General features: G+C 38.3%; 1 protein-coding gene across 1 annotated transcript; it reads left to right on the top strand.

Moving 5' to 3' along the window:
* The first annotated feature begins 93 nt into the window (after positions 1-93).
* On the top strand, positions 94-20687 carry SCP2 (sterol carrier protein 2). Its single transcript, XM_082052937.1, has 16 exons — positions 94-228; positions 2185-2239; positions 2827-2898; positions 4176-4307; positions 5326-5390; positions 6396-6522; positions 7403-7466; positions 7723-7809; positions 8405-8555; positions 9441-9588; positions 11500-11607; positions 13628-13778; positions 16238-16331; positions 16943-17072; positions 18472-18551; positions 19778-20687. The coding sequence occupies exons 1-16, from the start codon at positions 187-189 to the stop codon at positions 19871-19873; spliced, it is 1602 nt and encodes a 533-aa protein (XP_081909063.1). The 5' UTR covers positions 94-186; the 3' UTR covers positions 19874-20687.
* The last annotated feature ends 2667 nt before the right edge of the window (positions 20688-23354 follow it).

Below are 23354 nucleotides of genomic sequence, written 5' to 3'. Positions count from 1 at the left end.
CGCGTCCGGCTGCGGGCAGCGAGGGGCCGGGCCTCGGGGCGGGACAGCGGGGCGCTGCGCCTTTAAGGAGGAGGTGTAAGAGGGGGGTGGTTCTTCACCTCCTGCCCCTTCGCTCAGCTGTCGCTCGCCGCTGTCCGTGCGAGGGGTCTCGGCGGAGGAGGGGGGTGTGCGCGTGCCGCCGCCATCATGCAGCGCCGGGTGTTCGTGGTGGGCGTCGGTATGACCAAGGTACGGGGCTCTGCGCCGCCGGCCTGCGCCCTGCCCGGCACCGCCTGCGCGCCGGGGCTGTGCGGGAGGAGCAGAGAGAAACTCGGCGCCTGGCGGGGGGGGGTCGGCCCCGGCGGGTCGTGTTTCGGCGGCGATGCTGAGGCGACTCCCCTGCGGGTGTCCCCTGTTGCGGCTGAGCGGGGCGCGGGGGGACGGCGGCACTGTGGGAGCCGCTCTCTTCCTCCCCTGAGGGAGATAGGGCCCCTCACAAACACGCTCAGGCGGACGTTGGCGGGGAGGAGCGCAGGGCCAGCGGGTCAGGCCCGGGCGGGAGCGGCCCCGCGCAAAGTTCCCCTTTGCATGGCGTGGGGGGGAGGACGGGCCGCCAGCCAAGTCAAACCGGTGGGAGCGGGTCGATACAACAGACTTAGAACGGCCAGAGCGTGTCCCTGTGTTACTGTGGCCCCCGGCCATGGGCCCGTCCCCTCGCTCTGAGCCCCGGGGCCGGTGGGCACAGGTGCCTCACAGACCCTCTCCCCGTTCGTGTCGGTCCCTGCTCGTTCCATCGCCACAGCGAGGCACGTTTTCAGAGCAGCAAAAGATAGAGGAACATTTTTTATCTTGGTGAGTGAAACTTAAGATGACTTTGATGTTTGCTAGAGAACTCAGAAAAAAAACAAACCACAACACAGGACAACACTTTTAAAATAACATTTGTTGCTATATGGGTGTTTCTCCAGCATGCGATGTGATACGGGAGGAAATAAAAGGTAAAAGACTTAATTCTGCTAGCTCTTGACCTCACCTCAAACTCATTTGTGATGTTCTCCAGGAAGGAACAGCAGCACAGAAGAGACAACTAAAACCTGTCAGACACCATATTAAATGTTAAACATTTTATTGTGAAGTCTTCTAGGATTGTGTCCTTTCTCGGTCTTTTTTTTTTTCTTAATGTGTCTGCTAAAAATTGGTATAACGTTCTAATACAACAGTCTGTTTTCCCTGTGTGTGCAATTGTCAGTTCCACAGGCCATGCTTTTCGTTTTCAAAAGTGGATCACCTCAGTTACCAGTGTAGTGTCATTTCAGAAACTGTCAATACTCTTTTTGGTTTTTTCCCCCCTTTGTCAGCCCAAGTAACATCAGTCACTCTTACAGACTTTTATAATGCTCAGTTCACTGACTGTTTTTTTTTCTTATGAGCTTTGGTATGAAGGTTCTCTGGCTAAATTAAGGAAAGGAAAGTACAGCTAAGTGTTGTGGAAGGCTGGAGTTGGGGATGTAAGCATAGGGAGGTAGCAAATTAGCTTCTATATACTAACAACGTCAAATAATTTGTAGAAATCTAAGTAGTTAGTATGAAGATTTTTTTAGCGGTCACGTTTTTCTTAATCTTGTAGCAATGCAAAACATGTTGGTGGACTCTAGTGAGTCATAGTACTAAGAAAATTACCACCTCTACTGTAACAGTGAGAGGTAAGGTAGAATATGATTTGTAACAAAGTGAAATAAGGCTTACGAAAGGGAGGCTTTTGTAGAATTAAGTTCCATACCAAGAACAAGCATTTTCCTGTTACAATTAGTATAACAAAATGAAGTGAAACTCTTTGTCAAAGCCTTAGTGAAGATTAAGTCATGTATTGTAATGGATCGGTGAAGATGACAGTTATTCTCTGTCCCAACCACAGGCTTTGGACAGGGTTGATTTGCATCTCTGTACCAGTCATGGACCTTCTTTAAGACTGAGCAAAAATGGTCCTCAGCTTCCATAAGATTGCACTATTTTTTGCTTCTAGCCATGACAGAGTGTGGCAGTATTACTCGGGAATTGTGCAGATTTTGTTAATTAAATTGTTTGCATAATTTAAAACTGGTTGTTCACAAACCTGTTTCTAAGTGAAATATAAGCTTTTAAATACACCAATCGGAGCAAAAAATGTATTACATCTCACTGTGATTTTTTTTTTTTCCTTGTCAGTTTTTGAAGCCTGATGCAAACAGTGTTGACTATCCTGAAATGGCTAAGGAGGCAGGTAATTTAACAATAAAGCAAGCATTTAGTTTGATTGTTGACACTTATTTTAAGCCTTACAGTTAATCTTTTTATTATACATATGAAGGAGCAGCTACTGTTCAGTAAATAGATACGTAAAAAAGGCAAATATAAAACACTTTCACAAAATCCATAACTGACCTGTTTGTTTCACTGCCTTCCAGAACTGAAGTCAAAAGGATAGCTTAAAACTGAATTGGACGTTTTAAATAATTTCATACCTACCTATATTATTCAAATATAATTTTATTGAAACAGAGAACCTTTGTGCATGAACACAGAATTGATTGCATGATGTTTTCTGATAAAGGAGCTTGTTCAGAACTCAAAATACCACAAAATTGTTCTTGTGAGAATTAAGGTGCAAGACTGTATTAACCATTCACATGTTCTAATAAGAAATGTTTACAGCTTTCTTTTTCTTGTTTATGAATGTGTGAATCATACATACTGACCTAGGTTTGCTTGTTATGGTTGTGACAGCTGCCTTTATGTGTGTGTGTGTGTGTGTGTTTGTTTAACCTTCAACTTCTAATCTTTTTTTTTTTCAATTTTTAAACATTTTAGGCCAGAAGGCTTTAGCTGATGCTGGGATTCCTTATTCAGCAGTGGAGCAGGCATGTGTGGGTTATGTTTACGGTAAGTATTGTCATTTGATTGGGATGTGACATTTGCAGACATCTGTGTAGATAAAGCATGAGGGATCCCACTGGTTTCAGGTTATAGTATGTAATCACGTGTCAGTTTGTAGACCTGTCTCAAACTTAAAAAAAAATATTTTTAGTGATTACAGATCTGTGCCTGTTTATTTGTGGAGTTTTCAGTTCTAGTCATGGGCTTCATCATGTGTAATGGTTACTTGGGAAGACAAACACCATCACTCTGAATGTCACCCATTCTTCCTTCTTCCCCCGGCTTTATATACTGACCATGATGTCATGTGGTGTGGAATATCCCTCTGGTCAGTTGGGTTCACCTGTCCCAGCTGTGTCCCCTCCCAATTTCTTGTGCAACCCCAGCTCACTCGCTGGTGTGAGGAGCAGAAAAGGCCTTGACTCTATGCAAGCACCACTCAGCAATGACAAAAACATCCCTCTATTATCAACACCCATTTCAGCACAAATCCAAAACATGGCCCCATACTGGCTACTAGGAAGAAAACCAACTCCATCCCAGCCAAAACCAGCACATCCCTCAAACAGATTTCTAGTCAATACCCTCAGCAGAAGCTTTTAACTTGCATTCACTGCAGGAGGAGATGGTGTAAATGACTGGTTTGAACCTTTTCCTGTCACTCCAGTTAACAGATGCCTGATGTATTTCTCAAAGCAGTTCAAATCAGATTTCTATTATGGGGAAATCTATTTCCATTCCTAAGAGTTTTCCATTTACTTTCTTCCTGTTCCTCTGTTAATGACTGTGTTATGGCAACTGAAGTAGGGTCAATCAGCTGTGACATCTGTAGCATCTTCCAAGCCACACCTCTGAGATGTTTCTGTCCGGTTCAGTTACCTTCTGTTGATTCATGGCCTGTTGTCACAGAAGCAGGACAAACTTCTCTTTTTAAAATGTGATTATTTTCATCTTATTTCTAAGGCTCTTGTACTGTGAACATGAGAGACGCTCAGGGTGACAGTTCAGAAATTCAAGTTACAGTTTAAGTGGTAGCATTGGACATAGATGGTAGGATTTCTTTTTGCTGGTGAAGTCTGGGTATGCTGCCCTGGGAAGTGGTTGAGTCACCGTCCCTGGGGGTGTTTAAAAGATGTGTGGATGAGGTTCTGGGAACATGGTTTAGAGGTGGACTTGACAGTGTTAGGTTAATGGTTCGTCTCTGTGATCTTAAGGGCCTTTTCCATTCAAAATGATTCTATGATTCTATGTACCTTATTTTAATGTTGTGTCTCTGTATAAAGGTGACTCGACCTGTGGACAGCGGGCTATCTATCACGGTTTGGGTTTGACTGGCATCCCTATCATTAATGTTAATAACAACTGTGCTACTGGGTCAACTGCTTTGTTCATGGCCAGACAGCTTGTAGAAGGAGGTGAGTAGTTTTGCTCTGGGACTGGGTAATATATATTCCCTATTTCTATTAATATAACTTGATTTAGGAATGGGACTAGTGAATGTGTGAGTACTCTGAGTGGTAAATGTCTTATCCTATCCTCATAGGCAAAGTTGTGTCTTCTGCCTTACTCAGCTGAAAAGGTTGTTCAGTAGTATATGAAAATATAAGACCAAGCACTTAAAAAGTAGGACAGTCACTATGAACTAGAGCGTTATGTGTGCACCTAAGAGACTATGTCTGTGATGCACTAAGATGACATATATATGGATATATAAATGTGTTTTCCCTTGTCATAAGCTGTATGAACCTAGTGAGTAGTAAGCCAGTTATTTTTTTTTTCTGGAATAATTGTTTGGAGTAGTGCAAAGTGTAATATTGTATTAATGTTATAGTACTGCAAGACACTAGACCCTGCAGAGTGGAAAGAAGAATCTGTTAAAAAGTGTAACTTTTTTTAAAAGGTTGTTTTGTTGGGTTTTTTTTTGTTGTTGTTGTTGTTTGTTTTTTTTTTTTTTTAACGTAAGATGAGTGTTTGACTAATGCATTTTTGGAAGGGAGAGGAAGAGAGCAGTGCCTTGGGACAGACTATGCTTTGAACTGACAGATGAGTGTTTCCTTCTGTTTCTGCGGTTCCTTTGTGGACTATGATACTTTCTTACACTTAAATGCTGATGTTTATGTAATGAAAACTATAGTAACATTCTGTATGATTATTCTAGTATTTGTAGCAGAGACATTAAGTGCTTGATCATCTAAGATAATCTATCAAACATTTAAATAATAAACTGAAACCTTGTAATGATCTCTCATTCTTCGGTATTGATATGTTTGTATCAATACCATTTGCACCCCAATTTGACTCTTTCAAAAGTGAAGAAAGGAGGAAGAACAACTCGTAGGCCTTCATACTGTTTCTTGTGACTGAATAATTGTTAGTACATAATGTCATTTATAATTACCTTGTGTTCTAAATAGCCACAAATTTCATTTTAAGGTTTGGCAGATTGTGTTCTGGCACTTGGCTTTGAGAGGATGGCAAAAGGATCCCTTAATTCAGGTGTAAGTGTCTGAAACACGTTATATTTTTATATGAAATCCACTTCCTGATTTTCTGAAACGTCTTCTCATAAATACTGGTTCTTTTAAGATGTTTCTGTAGATGATTACAAAATGAACCATTATTTTAATCCACAGCAACCTTTAATGAGTTTTATGGTTCTGAGTGCACCTATGATACACAAATTTTGCATGGAATGTTTTAGAATTAATTTTGTTACATTTTACATTAATTAGTATGTCATGCTTTTAGTATTTTGCCAAGAATACATTAAAGGCAAGGTTAATAGGAAGTAATGAAAGTAAAAGAATACTGAAGCGTTGAGCAATTGAAGAGTCTCTCAAAATGACACAGCAAATCAAAGAAAAAAAATCTGGGTCTTTTGGCTTGATGCTCACTCAGTTGACCAGTTAATACACTTTCCCAAAAACTAAAGGCTTTTGTAAACCTTTCTTTGTTGTCTCTTCTGTGTTTCTACTGGAGAGGTTTGGGGTTTTGTTTGTGTTTGCCTTATGGCAAGCAATATTAGAGCCCATATGTTGTTTAATTACAGAACTGGCAAGTTTGATAATATATGCAGAGGTTTGGGTGAGAGGTGTTAAATTTAACAACTGATTGAAATGAGTAACAGTTAATCTTTAACATGCTTTATGATACAGTATTAATTTTATAACTTGGAACTATATTAAATGCAGGATTTTGAAGCTGAGGTGAAGAATACCTGAAGTTGTCTGCTGAAAATAGTGACTGTGGTAGAAATCACATTGGGGTGCTTTTGCAGTGAATCAGTGCAGTGATGATAATGTTAAGCATTTTCTGCTTGTTTACTCTTTCTTATACTTGCAAAACTATGAATGCTTCAAAAGATGTCACTGGAGTACAACATGCTGTCCGGTGGAATTGTTAAAATGTCAGAAAAACCTCTGTTTTGCTTGAGGGCACTTTTGTGGCAATGTTGTAAAGGAAAGGAAATTGAGTTGCTTCATAACTATTTATCTTCTTTTTAGTTTTCAGACAGAACTAATCCAATTGACAAACATTTGGAAATAATGATAAATAAATATGGCTTAGCAAGTGCTCCAGTAGCACCTCAGATGTTTGCAAGTGCTGGCAAAGAACATATGGAGAAATATGGTATGTGAAATACATTTTTTCATTGTCCTCTTTTAATTGATTTAAAAATATGCATACTAGGATTTAGGTTTAAAAAAATGATAGCATTCAGGGCTCTTTCTTTTACCCAGGTACTACAGCTGCAAAATCTACAGCTAACTCATATGGGAATACATTTAGATAAAGAGTTATCTACAGAAAAGGTGGTGATGTGTGGGGAAAACAAAAAACATCAGGAGAGAAAATTAAGGCTGTGATACAGTGTGCCTGGTAATCATGCTAATGGTATTATGGTTTGTGCCTCTGCAAGATCTGGGTGATAAGGTTGTATGATTTCCTGCATTTTTCCTTGTGTCTTAGGATGGGTAGATAGACTTGGGACTGAATTGTTTGACAAAGGCTTTCAGATATTCAAAAAATAGTACTAGGCTGCTGCTGCTGCTGTTTCTTACCCTCTTGCCAGACAAGGGAGTTGCCTCCAAGGTAGGAGGTTGGCCTATTAAGGATCTTTTCTTTGCACTTAGTTTTAGACAAGTATACAGAAACATTTTAGACTCCGAATATTTCACTGCAGCTGTTTTGTACTGATGTGAAAATGAGCATTCAAATTTCAATAATATAATACCTCAAATAAATAAAATGCAGTTATTTTCTGTGTCTTTATGTTAGTAAGTGTTAAATACCTAAGTAGGATGTTCTGTTAGCTGAAACTCAGCCATGTTTAGTAGTCTTTATCTAATTTTTAGACCTAAGTTAAGTTCTAAAGGAAGCCTTGATAACAATTAGGCTCTCGTAAAGATGCTTTTAAAGGTTAAATTCTTATGACACAATTTTCCAAATGCTCTGTTAGCACAGTGTGGGTAAACAAAGTATTTTAACACTGCTTTCTTTCACCTACCAGGGACAAATCCAGAGTACTTTGCAAAAATTGCGTGGAAGAATCATAGCCATTCCACTAACAACCCGTGAGTAGTGTACCCTACCTCTATATTGAACTACATTGCTGCTACAAAACTCATGCAAAACAGAATATTATTGTTGGAAATACTTTGCAGAGTGTATTCTTTATTATGGAATGAGAGTTATACTCAGCATGAATTCAATATCCGGTGCCTTATACTGTGTAAAAACCAGCTCTGTAGCTGTCTAATAGTGTGGTATTAGTATGTTGACTGCTAAGGCTGTGCTAAAACTAAGATGGTATCTGTGTGTTTTTCTTAGGTATTCCCAGTTCCAAAAGGAGTACACTTTAGATGAAGTTCTGAATTCTCGCAAAATTTTTGATTTCTTGACCGTCTTACAGTGTTGGTAAGGAGAGGACTTAGCATTGTGAAATAAATCTTGATGTTAAGATAAATATGGTAGAACATTTATTTAAATAAAAGTCTATGTGTAAAGGAAAATTTACAGATTATGTGAAGTAAAACTTATAAATAAAATGAATGTGGAATTTCTGTCTTGACCAAACACTGTCCAGATACTTGTTCACAGTATAATACAGTAGGCTGAAATGAGTTTTGTACTTTAGGACTCTCTTGTCATTCTGTATCTTTTATCCATGTGCATATGTTGCTATTAATTGTTAATTCTTCTCTTCAGCCTTTCCTATACACCCTTGGAAGGCTTGTGGCTAACACTGTTTATAGCTAAGTAGAGGCTTTTTTGTTCTAAATTGAAAACCTAATGATACATTTCTGTTTTGATGTCATGCTTTTCAAATGTCTGTTTTAAATATTACTGAAAGTGTCCAGAAAACACTGATGGAATTTATGGTTTCAGTGGCATCCGCCAAAGAAAGTAGTTTTTTGTTTGTTCTTTTTGGTTTTGTTTGTTTTAAAAGATAATTCTATACAAGATTGACATGACTAATTTAGAATGATGACATTATTTTTCTTTCAATCAGTCCAACATCAAATGGTGCAGCAGCTGCAATTTTGGCTAGTGAGGAGTTTGTGAAAAGGCACCAGTTGCAGCCAAAAGCTGTGGAAATTCTGGCCCAGGTGATGGCTACTGATTATCCAAGCACGTTTGAAGAGAACAGTTGTATGAAGATGGTAGGTTTATAATTCTGTGTTCCCTTATGCTCTTCAGGGTTGCTTTTTAATACCCACAAGGCCTAATGACACTGCAGACATTTCTCTGTCAGTAAGCAAACAAATCATACTTTGTGGTAAATATAAAAGTAATTTCATTTGGGCAGGTGGAGTAGGCAGAGTGTGGTTGTGGGATAACAGTAAGAAGTTGGTAAACAGGCTATAAAAAACCCCTAGTTTTTAACAAATTATTTAAAGGCTACTTTTTAAACAATTTGAACACCAATAAACACATTTCTTTAATTTTTCTGCTTATAGTAGTAATAAAACTTAAAACCATTTTACTTATGTCTGTGTAATACTGGAGTTGCAATAACCCATTGGGTGTAGTCATGATTACTTCCTTAAGTATAATGAAGGCAAAGACCTGAACTGCAGAGCTTGGATCCCACTGCATATTGACTAAAATAATGGGATGATAGTCAAACCATTAGAATACCCAATAGTTTTTACTCTGGTCATGTTCTGTTCAGGTTTTGAATACAATTCTAGTCAGATGCTTGATAGAAAAAGGTAGCAGGATAGTCTGAGGATTTGTTTCAATGCTATTGATCGGGGTCATGCAAAGGAGTGATTTGGCTTGTAAACAATGTTGACAAAACAGGACATTCCCCAGAAAATTTTCCATATGCCAACAAGGAGATTTAAAATGTATTATTTCTTTCTGTTCATTCATACTGTAGGAATATTAAAGGCTATGATATGTGATGCATTGAAATAAATTAGAATGACATCTCCTACAGGTTACTTTCACTTACAGGACACATAAAAGCACATTTAAGTGTAGAGATGAAATTGTTAGCTATGTTTCTTTAATGATATATACGCCATTTCTTCTTGTTGCAGGTTGGCTATGACATGACTAAAAAAGCTGCAGAAAAATGCTTTGAAATAGCAGGCCTAAAACCTACAGATGTTGATGTGATTGAACTTCATGACTGTTTCTCAGTTAATGAGTTAATTACCTATGAAGCCCTGGGACTCTGTCCAGAAGGTAATAGCATCAGTGGAGATCATTGTTTTCTTAAAATGGAAAGCATTAAAAATATCTTTTTATCTGTTCATGTAATTAGAACTTTGAGTTGTCTACTAGACAGATCTTCTATGTTTGAAACTCTTATTAGGTAATCTCATAAGAAGGAAAAGCAAGTTACCACTGTAATAACACAAAGACCTGCAAACTAGAATTAGATTAACAAATGAGTGTGTAACTGTGATTTCTGAAGACATATCCAAGGCAAATTCAAGTGTTGGACAAAGTGTGTGAAATCAGATGGCTAGCTTGTGCAGGGATGGCTCTTTAAAGCAAGAAATCCAAGATTTCCATCTATCCTTGTGTTACCTTTTAGGAAGAAAAACATGGGACAAGAATTGCCTACAGAGGGCACAACGAAGTTACTTATCTTTGATATGACTTTAAAAAAAATCTTGAAACATCTTTGCCTTTGAAAATACAGAATTGTTAGCAAGCTGTGAACGTGACTCTAAAGTCAACTGTGTAACAATGCACAATCTGTCCCCAGATTAGTTTAATGTCATTGGAGTGGATTTACAACAGGTTAAACTGTAGTGGAGTTTAGTTCTATGTAGGTAAGTCAGACCATTAAGATTTTCTACTGAAGAGATTTTTGATTTGAAATAAAAAATGCATTGAACTGCTACTCCAGTATTTGATGTATTTAAACACTAAATGTATTCTTGTTTTGCATAAATAATCATCTGATGTAATATTTCCCTAATTTGTTGTTTTTAACTAATTTTGAGAAAATATCATATTCTGTCACTAGGTGGTGTATTGCATTGTCTAAGCTTTCTCACCAGAACAGACAAGTTCACAGATCTTCAGGAAGACTTTTTATGTATTTGTAGTTCTTTGAGTATCTGACTTTGAATGCTTGCTTTTTACTGTCTGCTTTGCTGTGTTTTTATGGTATCTGCAGGAAAAATAGTAATTGGTTGACATTATTTAGATAGGTACATTAAGCTTTTTAGCTTCATTCATTTAATCAAAAATAGAGAAGAATCCTGATGGTACTTTTCTATTTGGCCAATATGTCTTGTATGTGGCATTCTTATAGTGCAATTCTCGCCACCTTTCAGTCAGTCTGACCTTCAAAGTATGTGAAGCTCATCTTGAGGTGATAGGCTAATTAGACAGGGATTAGTGAAATGGCATAAACCGCACTGCGGGTTTAGATGTGCTGGGATTCTCATTTAATGGGGAGAAGTAAATTACAAATACAGGAAATGTGGCAGATCATTATTAGATCTGGATGTTAATAATGTAGGCTGAAGAAGCTGGAACAAGAATAAAGGAGTAAGGGACTGGTTAAAGGGGAGAACTGTCTCCTGAAGGCAGGGAACTAGTAGTCTGGAAAGTGAATCAATTCTAAGCGTTAGTGTTAGAAGTGGTTTTGTTTACTATCTTAATGTCTTAATGCAGCCCAGGATACCATTAGCTGTCTTTGTGGCAAAGGCACGTTGTTGGTGCATGTTCATCTTGTTCACCAGGACTCCCATGTTCTGAGCGTCACAAATTATGACTAACCCCTCTTTTACAGAAAACATAATTATTGCTGCAGTTTCATTAATAGAATAATGAGCAACTTCATTATATTTATTATAGCATGATACTATACATCAATGAAAACGTTCAACAGCAAATTTTAAAAAGCTTTTATATCAAACACTAGCCCTTTTACTTCTTTTCCATGTTACACTTTCTCCAGTGCTATAAGCAATTCTCATTAATTTAGTTTGGCTACTTCCAGTCATCTCTTTGTAAAGTCTGTGGTGTGGTATTTTCTAGGTTTTGACTGACATGCACCATCTTCAGTAAGTGACAGTAGAGTTGAAAAATCGCTTAAAAACAAAAGGAAAATGTTTTATAAATACTGTTTTGTAGGAAAAGCATGTGAGCTGATTGACAGAGGAGACAATACCTACGGAGGAAAATGGGTTATTAATCCCAGTGGTGGCTTGATTTCAAAGGGACACCCGCTTGGAGCTACAGGTATGCAAAACCATTTCATTTAGTTGTGCTGGTTAGATCCACAATACAGCTCTGGAGAAGGGCAGATGCTTCCCCCTTGTGTTGATCTGTGTGTGAGACACGAGGGCCTTCTAAGGCTGGAAAGGAGCACTGGAGTTGATTCTCATTTCCACCTCATGCAGGTGTGTAGGATTACCCAAACCAAAAGCACTGGAGTGTGAATTTAATTACTTATTTAATTTTATGGTGCTGCTTTTTCTGTTTGTTAAAGCAACCTGCAAACAGCTTAACTTTTGTTGTTGTTGTTTTTTTTTTCCCTAAACAATTGCTTAGTAGTACAACTTCCCGATAAATGTAGTTTGAATAACCACTTTTGAATGTTGTCAGCCTTTAAACTTCAGATCTTGGAGATTTTTACTGCATCTGAATAGCCCATACCCTTGTTAGCTGTAACAGAAGCTATTTCTTTTAAGCCCTGGATGTAAAAATATTGATCTGGTTTCACAAAAGAAGCTTGGTTAGTCACCATTTCCCAGCAACATAGGGGTTTTTTTGTGTTTTGTTTTCTTTAAACTGCTATGCCAAGTGAGGTGGTTCTTGGATAAAATGTGTTTGGATTTGTGAAAATAATTCACCTTCCTTATTTGAAAATGAGAAGTTTTCAAAAAACTGGAGAAGAGGAAACATTGTAAAACAACAAACCTTAATCTAAACAGCTGTAACAGCTAGATAATCTGCAGTTAGTGTAGAGGGGGGAAGTATCAGGAAATTTTGGAAGAAAAGTATTTTAGGTAAATGAGACTGTGGGTATCTTTGACAGGATGAGGGTGTCACTTTGCTGGATGTGTGTTACGTTTCTGTCAGTTACACAGGAAGAAATCCAGAGGCAATTACTGGTGCTGGTGCCTCTATTGCCAAGGGATGGAGGGGAAGAGTCATTAAAATGCAGGAAATGTCATGTCTGCTTAATTTCACTATCAAACAGTCCTGAGGCTACCTGTATTCTAATGAGGGGTCATATCGGTCATCCTCAGTTTCCAAACCCTGCCAGGGCAGGATAATAGACCCTTGCACACATTCTCTCCTTGGGTCTGGGAGAGTGCAAATGAGACCTGTTAATTCTCATGTATGACTGGAGTTACCACACTTGTTACCCTGGTAATGTTTCAGCTGGCAACGTGTAAAATTCTGTGCACAAAATGCGTATTCTTCCCCTGCCTTGCCCAGAGGCCTGAGAGGGGAAGAGGTGGAGGTTTGTGGGTGATGGAGGGAAGAAGAAATGTGTGTGTAGTGGAGCTGGATCTTAAGTGCAGAAATAGCTGATAGAAGAGGGAGACTGAGACTGGGCCCCTCATCATAAGAAGGACATTGAAATACTAGAGAGAGTGCAGAGGAGGTGACAAAGCTGGTGAGGGGTCTGGAGCACAAGTGTGATGACGAGCAGCTGAGGGAACCGGGGGGTTCAGCCTGGAGAGGAGGCTGAGGGGAGACCTTATCGCTGTGTACAACTGCCTGAAAGGAGGTTGTAGCATGGAGGGGGCTGGTCTGTTCTCCCAAGTAGCAAGTGATAGGATGAGAGGAAATGGCCTCAAGTCACACCAGGGGAGATTTAGATTGGACACTAGGAAAAAATTCTTCAAGGAAAGGGTTGTCAGGCATTGGAACAGGCTGCCCAGGGAAGAGGTGGACTCACCATTCCTGGAGGGGTTTAAAAGGTGTTCAGCCGAGGTTCTTAGGGACATGGTTTAGTGCTAGAGTTAGGTTAGGTTATGGTTGGACTCGATGATCTTGAGGGTCTCTTCCAACCGAAATGATTCTGTGATTAGATATAATTGGAAAATCAGGCATATATGAAAGGGATTCACTTTTGGCCTCTGAAGAAAATCTATTTCTAGGTATCTGAGCTGTCAAGAATTAATTTTCTCCAATTCGATTATATGTATTAACTTAATATCTTGTTAGGAAAGTATGTCTATGGGATACATCTGCAGTATGTTCCGTAGCTCTTGTAAGCAGCCCCGATCTGTGCTCGATTCCCCAGGCCTGGCGCAGTGCGCTGAACTCTGCTGGCAGCTGCGCGGCCTGGCCGGGAGGCGCCAGGTCCCGGGGGCGAAGGTCGCGCTGCAGCACAACCTGGGCCTCGGCGGGGCCGCGGTGCTGACCCTGTACGGCATGGGAGTCCCCGGAGCCAGGTGAGCCCCGCACGGGCACCCCGGGGCCGCTGCCGCCGCCCGACGCCCCGGGAGGAGCGGTGGTGGGACAGCTGAGGGGCTGCGTGAGGAGAAAAACAGCTCTGTGTGTGAGAGCGCCCTCAGAACAGTCACTTCGGTCGGTGTCTCTGAGGAGAAACGCGCTGCTAAACGAAAACGCTTGTTCGGCATTCGTGCCTTACTTACACTGTTACTGGAAGCTTTCACTGCGGGTTGGGGAGTGTTGTAAAATAAGCTCACTTCGTGTTCACTGTGTACCCATATGTTTGTGTTTCAATACCAATTTTCCTGTATTTTTTTAGATATATTGTTTGTGCAAGGGAGAAATTGCACTGTAAGCTAAAACTTGCTCAGCAGTTGGACCTGTTGTGTATCTATAGTGCTGCAGGTATATACAGAGATTATAACTCAAAGTGGCTTGTTCTTGGTGCTCAATACGCACTGTGAGTTATTGAAAAGAGCAAACTGGCCTGTAAAATGGTTCACGTGATTTCCTGTGAGGAGAAGTCTAATTGGAAGAAAATAGCCAACAAAACAGGCCTTCCAGGAACAAAACAGACTATGTTAATGTGAATTAATTGAAACTAGGGGCTTGCCAAGAAAGCAAGACATGCACGGGAATGTTAAAATCATTGCTAGTTTGGTTTCATGAGGAGCTGCTTGCAGTTGTATGTGTGACATGTGGTATTCTAAGTACTCATTAGAATGCAGGCATGTTACTCGTCCAGTCCTGGCTAATGAATTGGCACTTGCAGTGAGAGGAGAACCCTGCTATGAAGCTGTCTGCTGTAGTTCTGTGCTGGGATGGGCAGGAATTGAGAGAAAATACTTAAAATTTGTAAATATACTGCAATTTCAGGAGAAGCTTTTAAAATACACAATTCCTTTATGTTTTCAGTTTCAACCTTGCTTAGAAAGATTGAGCAACTCCTTATGGGTATTATGGTTTTGGTTTTAAAGCTTGATGCCAGTACTTTATATTTGCTCTGAAAACTTATGAATGGTAAGATTTATCATCTTCTGGACTTAGAGAAATAATTATTCCCCTTCCAACTCATATTTCTAGTGTGTATTTTAGCTGGACCTGTACAATTCATGGGAGGTGACAGTATAATCTGCGGAGGAGCTAATGAGAGAAGCAATTGAATTTTGAGGGGCTGCAGCTTTTTATAGTACAGGGTCAGAAGTGATAATCCTATTGCTTCTGTAATCTGTAAGAGGTTAGACCATATGAGAAAATAGGCATGATACAGGAAAAAACGTATCTTATGTGTTCTCTTTAAACATGCTCACAAAACTTGGCAGTGGGTGTTGGTACACAGTTTTAAATCTGAAGGGAAAGGACCTACAGAGAATGTACTATTTTGCATTGCTTTGAGCTTTCTCTTTAAAAATATTGTAATTTTATGAAACAAGGAATTGTTTGCTATTTGTATGCTGTTGACTTTGAGATACTGCTCCAAGTATTGCCTTCCTATCAGGAAAAGCTTTCCATGTATAGATAAGGTCTCTCCTGAAGAAATGAAGTCTAATTTACTATAGTTCACTTCACCTTCATTGGTATTGAGAAGTTTAAGTTCCTTCTTAGGCATATCCTAAAGCAGAGGAATCTTAGCAATACTGTTTTCATCTTATATTACAGAAGCTTAAAAACCTTAAGTTCTCCCAAAGGCTTTATGTGACACAGGGAGTAGGGAGTTGCAGTAACGTGTATCAGACTTTGAAATGGACCAGTGCAGCTAATCTGTTCAGGCCTCACTTATGTAATGGCATGATGTTGTGTATTGCGTAATTAAGGGAAAGGTGGTGGTGTTTCATGTTTATGAAGATACTTCATACCATTTTTTCTACAGTCATGCATGTAGACTTATTGGATTCAGATCTAGCCTGTAATTAGTGGCTTCAAGAACAGCTGCCAAGAATTTACATCAAAGTAAATGACAGGGGGACTTGATTCATTTTGAATTGGTCTTTAAAACAGTTCTGCTCTCTTTTGACACCTTACAGTTTTATGTCCTGTTAGTACAACCTTGGATTATTAGCAAAATTGATGTGTCTTCTTCAGATGAGTTCCTACTGTTGCTACTTCAGCAAATATCTATAGGGTAGTGTTAGTGCCACACAAATAAGTTCTAGCCACATTTCTTAAGCATGAGGTGTGGCAGTAGTGTTTGCTTATTTATCTTAATAAGATTAATGATTTACCTTCATTATAAAATTAGCGTCCTGTCCATACATGTGAAAACATCTAGATCCTTGATTGTCATTCAAGCTGTCAAGCCCATGAGAGAGTAAGCTTCACTTCAGTATCATGTAGTTGCTCTGTACTGCTAAAGTGTTTCAGTGTGACTGTTTTTGCTGGTGTTAGGCCTATTCACAATAATTTGAAGATGCTGAAAATGTGAATAAAGATATGCAAATTAACGTGTTTTTCATTTCAGCACCGGCCGTGTTGCGGCTGTGCCTCTCAGTGCAGCTGTTGATGCATTTAAGTCACACCTGGTCTTCAAAGAGATTGAAAAGAAGCTTCAAGAGGTATTTTACTACTACTTTTACCTACAACAGCATTTTAATTTATGACAGGACATGTGTGAAACCTGACGGGAATATAGTAACATTAATCACTTCCTCAATGCTGCTCATTGAAACAAATGTTACAGCTTTGAATTTCACTGTCAGAAACCTTTTTATGTTGTGCCATGATTTTAAGTCATTTTTTTTCAGGCAGTTCCTACCTGCATAAGTGTTTTTTGGTAAATGAAAGTTTAGATTGTATATGAGGGGCTTGCTAACTAACACAAGAAACTTTTAAGTTTGGTTTTGGTGTTTGTTGCTTTGTGGGTGTGATTAGAAGAAGAAATCACGTTTTGTCAGACTTAGATCAAGACAAGAGTGTTAGGACAGTGGTCATTTTTCTTAGTTGGTAGATTTTAATATAGATAGCCATCATTTGTATTTTGGTTTTTGTTGTTGTTTTGGTTTTTGTTTGCTTTTAATTATTGTTTAAATGAAGACTAGTAGAGGAAAATAGGTATTTCTATTCTAGTAGAAAGGGTAAAGGTTTTGAAATTACTTTGTTTTATTTAAACTATTTTAAAATTATCTTGAAGTAAATTAATAAATTGCACATTACATGGTCATTACAGGAAGGAGAGCAATTTGTCAAGAAAATCGGTGGAGTCTTTGCCTTCAAAATAAAAGATGGTCCTGGTGGGAAGGAAGCAACTTGGATAGTAGATGTGAAAAATGGCAAAGGCTCTGTGGCAGTTAATTCAGGTTAGTGCTATTTTATTATGTCATTGCAGAAAACACATAAAACTAATGAAAAGAAAATAAATTCCTATTCTATTTAAGCTATAGTGACTTTGAGCAAAGGTGGTGTGGAGCTGCCTTACCTTTAAACTTTTCTTATTACTGATGCTTTTAATACCTGATATTTTAGACTGAGAATTCACCATCTTCTACTCTGAATTCTCTCCAGATAGTTGCATGTTTTCTTAAAAGCTCCAGACAACTTAAATTGAGATCAGAACTAAAAAAAAAAAAAAAAAAAAAAAAAAAAAAAATTCAAACCTCAGGGATTTTGTTGTTCTCACCTCGTAATTTTGGCCAAAAATGTAATTTGTAGCTGTCCATTCAGTTTCTTTGTTGGAGACACTGGCAGGCAGTAAGCTGGTCTGTTGTCAAGTTACTTCTCTGCTGCTAGTTAAATGTAAAAGTTGATTGATTTCAATACTGTACCAGCTGGCACGAACTTTAAGTTCCATTTAAGAAAAAGGCAGACATAACTAAGACACAGAATGGATGATGGTGGGGAACCCCATAAAAGTATTGGAAACAAACAATTTGTGCCCTTGCCATGAAAATGTCTCGTATCTGAAGTCATGCATCCTAGTAATGTAAATAAAAAGCCAAAACCAACAGTCTGTCCCCAGAATCTCATATATGCATGAAATTGCATCACAAAGTTTTTAATTAAAAACATGATAGGGGATTTGGTTTGGAATTCATTGATCTAAGTTATTACAAAAAGACAAGCACTGTTTTCTGTTGTATGGACAACACTTCGTCAGAGTTAAGTTTAATAATGAGTGTAGGGACCGTGTGCAGTTTTTTGCCCTATGGTATATACATTAATATTTTTATCAGAGCTTATTAAAATAGATTTCAGCTTATTTCTTGTAAGATCCCCAAAACTTCTGGATTTTAATTCAAATTAGTGTTTTTTGAATGCATGTGTTGTTCCCACTGGAGGAGAGGGCAGGAAATGCCTGAAATGTCAGGGATGAATATTTTCAGAGTGTCACGGGGAAGACGCATTTATTCTGAGTTTATCCTAATCGTAGCAAATCTAAGGTTGATAAAATTTGAGCCAATGTCAATGTTTGCAATTAACATTCTGACTGACTACAAGCAGATAATTATTTCTTTTCAAGGAATGAATTTGCTGAGCACCTTTCGGAAAGGTTCGTCTTTCTTCAGTGCTCCAAGGTGGCACAGATGCCTGTTGGCTGTTGGGCAGTCTCTTGCTGATATTTTTATAATGACCCTTATTTGTATGTACTTCAGGTACCGTTTTGCTAACCTGTAGTGTCAGCAGATTCTTCGTGGAGTTGCAGCTTCTATTATTGTTTCATCTCCCAGTTTGAATCTTCATAGCAACTCTGTCTTACAGATCAGAAGGCGGATTGTACGATTACAATGGCTGATGCTGATCTGTTGGCTCTCATGACAGGCAAAATGAATCCTCAGACAGTAAGTATAGCAGAGGTGAAACAGTAAGGGGACTGACTTATTTTTTTGTTTGTTTTGAGTGTGTCTAAGCTGAAATAACTTGAATAAATCCCCTTCTCCAAAACTGCCATGGCTGATCTGAAAAATTACAAATCTTCACTTACTTTGGCCAATTTGTTCAGAGAAAGGTTAATCAGGAAAGACAGTATCTACTTTTCTGAACAGGTACATGTTATCTCAAACATATGTAGGTAATCCAGAAGGGGACATAATAGTGCTTGGCTTGCAGAGAAGAGGGGGGAAATAGTGTTTGCAGTGTGACTTGAGAAAGGATGAATGTTTGCCCTGTATTTGGGGGGCTTTACACTCATAGCTGACATTAATGTAAGGAATAATCTTGATGCTGAAAAACAGAAATTGAGGTGAGCATCCGCTGAATGTCTATTATTATTTGGGTTTTTTTAATTCCTCAGTGTGTCAAAAGCAGTCATAGCGTATGAGTAAACTGAACATTTAAGTTAATTTTAAGTTGCTGTTCTGTGCTTATAAATTTGAAATGCTCTGTGTAACATTCTTTTGAGTTTTTGGTCTAGTACTCAGAGGGAAAATTTTCACAGCTAAAGTGTGTCTACAAGAAGCTGAAAGTAAAACACATTACAGAAATGTACCTGTAGGAAATTCAGAACCAATTGCAATTTTGCATCTACAATATGGGTATTTTAGTGCATGCAGTTCATCTTTTTACAAGATCCAGAGGAAAAAAACTAAACAAATCTTTAGTGTATCTGTGTCACAAACTAGATTTATAAAATTTAATTAATCAGTAACAAAACCAGTAATGGCTGGGTGGGATTTCAGTAAGAAATAATTTGTGGCATCTACTGTACAGTGTTGCTTTACTGTCTTCAGTAGAAATAGTGAACTTTTTAGTAATGAAAGTTCATGGAATAAATGTTGGGTATTCTGCCCTGCTTTGTATACAGATCTTTCGATATGGTAATCCAAGAAACAAGCAACACCAAGTTTATTCTCTCGAGTTATCACAAATTTAATAAGCATACAACTTCCTCAGTTTACTGTCCTACCTTCTGGTGTCCGAAAGTGCATTTGTTGATGAATGTGAAGTGTCTGCTACAGCTGTAGGAATTGTAAAACTGCAGGCGAGGACCTGCCACATAACTTTTGGGAGGGGTGCATGTGGGATAGTATGTTGTATTGCATTTCATATAATCTTTCTTTCTTTTTAGGCATTCTTTCAAGGCAAGTTGAAGATTGCTGGGAACATGGGCATGGCAATGAAACTTCAGAATCTACAACTTCAGCCGGGCAAAGCTAAACTTTGAGCTCATTAGAGTAAACAGTCAGTACTTTATACTCTTGATAAAAAAGTAGGATGAAACTAGATATTATCAATAATATGGCGCAGGCTGGGTTTGATTTCACCTCTCTCACCTAAATTCTGTGGTTAGAGACCTTAATTCTCTTAATAAATTCCATCCGTTTCTCCACAGTAAAGTTTTTAGGCTAAGCTTGAGGCACTAACTCTTACAAATGGCATAAGGTGAATATTTGTGACATTTTTTCTTTTAATCAATGTGAAAACTTTTATAAAATGAGGCTGCTTACTCTCATTCAGTTTAGTTGGGAAGAGAGTGAGAAAGTTTATAAATAGACATATCAAATAAATTAGTTGCATTTTTTCAAAACTGTAATAGCAGATTAAACGTGGAATATATACAGGAAATGCTTTCAGACTTTCATTCTAACAAATTTGCTGCTCCTTCAATTAAAATGGTCTTATAAAGGGGATGTCTAAAAACATTTTTTTAGAATAGGCTTTAGGAATTTGCTATAAAATACTTTTCTTATTACTACTTTGGAATTTACAAAGTAAGCAAAATATCCAGAAGTAAGCAGGAACTAGAATGTTGTTTTGAGATTCACAGTATTTGCTAATACTTCACCTTAAAAAAGATCAGGTTCTCCAGGAGAGCAGAGAGGGACTATAACCAACATTTTACCTGTTTTCTCCTGAGAAAAATGTGGTGTTGATCATTAGAAAATTCTTATCAGTAATAGAAAAGCTTTAACTTCTGTTTTGGGGAAAATGTACTCTGGTTGGAAGTTTAATAGAAAATTAAATATACTTTTCCTGTTCTTCTGTGTGTCTGTTCCTCAGATCTGTAAACATGGATTTCATGTTAATGCACTGAATTGACTATTTTTATACAGGTAGTCACGAAGGGCATCTACAGTCCTCCATTTTTTCCTCCTCGGGCATTGTCAGTAGATACTCCGTAAACTACATCTCAGTCCAGTACATACACCTCACATCCTCACATATGTGGGCCATGAATGAGGAACTTACGCACAGACTTTCACTTCCCTGGTTTAACTAAAATCATAATAAAAATGAGCTAATTCAGGCCAATCATTCTACACATCTGGTGTGAAAGGTTAACAGATTGCTGAGCAGTAAGAATGGCCGTACTGAATCTGACCAAAGGTTGATTTAGCCCATGATATTTTCTGACCGTTGATACCTTGGAAAGAACATGGAGACAACACATCTGTTTGCCCAGAATACTTTCGTAGCTGCCAGTGACTTTACATTTTTTTTCAGGCTCACAAATTTGAGCCAGAAGTGGTATATCTGAATCTAAAGTTCTTGGTGGATACTCTTTTATGAGTGTGTCCAGTCCCTGTGTGAATCCTTCACAGCTTTTTTTAGCATGGGCCAGGAATCTCTGTAGCTTACCTACACATCATGTGGAATCAAATTTATTCTTTTATAATTATTACTATTTTTATCTTCTACATTGCAATTTTATTTTATACCTCTTAGTTGCTTTTTTGTTGTTTTGGTGGGGTTTTTTTTCCTTTTTTCTCTGAAAGCAGCAGTGAACAGCCTTAAAGCACTTATGGTATTTATAGCCTTGCCCAATCAGCTTCAGATTTCACAGCTTGAAGAGGACATATTTATCTGCATCACATGGAGAGATACTTTGTAACCTTTTGGGCATCCACATGTCTTTCCTGTACACTGCATTCTGACTGTCCTGTTAAAAGCTTTCAAGACACAAGAGCGTTTTCTTCTTTTATTTCTTTGATTTCTTTCTGACCACTACTAGTTTTGAGCTGATGTTTCTTAGATATCTTAAAACTGGGGACCTATTCCTTTCATAGTGACTCTTTGCTTATTTGTGCACTGTGAAGTGGAAGAATTTTTTTCAATTATGGTTCCATCTACATCACTTTTATACTGAATTTCAACTGTCTGTTTTACTGTCCAGGCACTGGGTGTTCAGACCTGCCTGCAGCTCCTGTACTCAGACCTGGTCTTTTAATAGCTAGATAAATCAACTGTTATCACCTCACTGTTCATATTATTTTTCAAGGCATTAGCTCAGTTTTAAATAGGACAGATATGGCCTCGTTCCATACAATTCGATACAATTTGGTCATATGAATCTGGGTTCCTCAGTTTGCTTATTTATTGATTTACCCAAAGTAAAGTAGTGAGGAGTCATGTCTCTCAAATGAAAGCAGGGTTAGCTCTCTATAAAACAGTGTTTGCTCATGTATTCACTGCTTTTTTCCTAAATTCTTACCATTTGGCTTGTGGGTTGAAATAAAGGGGAATTATGGGATTGCAACAGTTATTCTGTATGGAAAAAAATTTATTCCTCTGCACAGAGTTGCATATATGCTATTTTATTAGCAAAATTTGCCCTCCTTTTGAATCACTGATACTACCAGAAGAGCTTTGAGTAGGTATCTGTTATGCAAGCTTGGAACCTGCCTTTTCCAAGAATTTTGAGCACAGCTACAGCATATTATTGGCCATGGATTGATTAACGAAGCAAGCAAATTTGGATATGTAAACAAGCTAGCATAGATCACAGTAGTCCATACCAATAAAAGTTTAAGATGTGCTTGCCTGCAGGTTGAGATCATTTTTAAGGGGTAAAAAATGTTGCATGGTGATATTAAAAAAAAAAAAAAAAAAAAAGTTAAAATAACTTTGGAGTTTGTTTGCTACCAAAGGAATATCGAAGTCTGAGACCCTGGCCTCCAAAGAAATCTCTAGCTTTGTACAGGCCCAAGGCTTTCAAGTTTGGGCATTTGCAGAAATTATGTCATTATAATAGAAAACTCCCAGATTAAATGTAGATGTTTAGTTCAGTTCTTGATTGTAGCTAGAGGGAGTAATGCTGCTAGCACAGCCTGCTTTCTCTGCCTGGAAGTTAGAGAACTAGTCGGTTTTGTATGTTTCCAGTATTTTTAAAGGCCAAAGTTGTATATTTACCCCATCTACTGGTGAATGTCTTTTTAGATGTCTGTGTTGTGTTACTCTCACTTTCAGTGTCATAAGTTAGTATTTTTAAAATATTCTATACTTTTTCTGATTTTTTCTGTTTTCTGGGAGTGAGGTGTGGGGGCAATCTTTTCTAAAAATCCCAGATCTTCGATTTACATTCTGCGGTCTTAGAATTTGATAACTTTAAATAAGTAAATTACACAGTGGGCAGAAATAACTTACCCTGTTCATCATGGTAAGGAAGTAGGCAAAGCTCTGTGATACAGAGCAGATTTTGGCGTTATCTTTACGTTCTGTTACTGATTTTTTGTGTAACTCGTAACATTACCTGTGTTTGTACCAATTTAGAAATCTCTTTACAAATTTTTCTTTCTCGCTCCATAGTGTTCTCTTGACCAAGCAGCATTAAGCACCTCTTCTCCAGATAAAATCCTCTGTAACTTTAGATCAGCCTTTCTTATGAAGTTTGTGTTATTTCAGTTCTGTGATGTTAGTGTGAGTCC

The sequence above is a fragment of the Streptopelia decaocto genome, assembly GCF_964273445.1.
Source record: "Streptopelia decaocto genome assembly, chromosome: 5".
NCBI lineage: Eukaryota > Metazoa > Chordata > Aves > Columbiformes > Columbidae > Streptopelia > Streptopelia decaocto.
This window is presented reverse-complemented; position numbering and strand designations above follow the sequence as displayed.

Bases quoted from the DNA above. Each gene is read 5' to 3' on its own strand.
- SCP2 (XM_082052937.1), top strand. From the start codon at position 187: ATGCAGCGCCGGGTGTTCGTGGTGGGCGTCGGTATGACCAAG. The intron at 5,391-6,395 runs GTAAGTGTCTGA...TCTTCTTTTTAG, and splicing joins AAGGATCCCTTAATTCAGGT to TTTTCAGACAGAACTAATCC. The intron at 9,589-11,499 runs GTAATAGCATCA...ACTGTTTTGTAG, and splicing joins CCTGGGACTCTGTCCAGAAG to GAAAAGCATGTGAGCTGATT.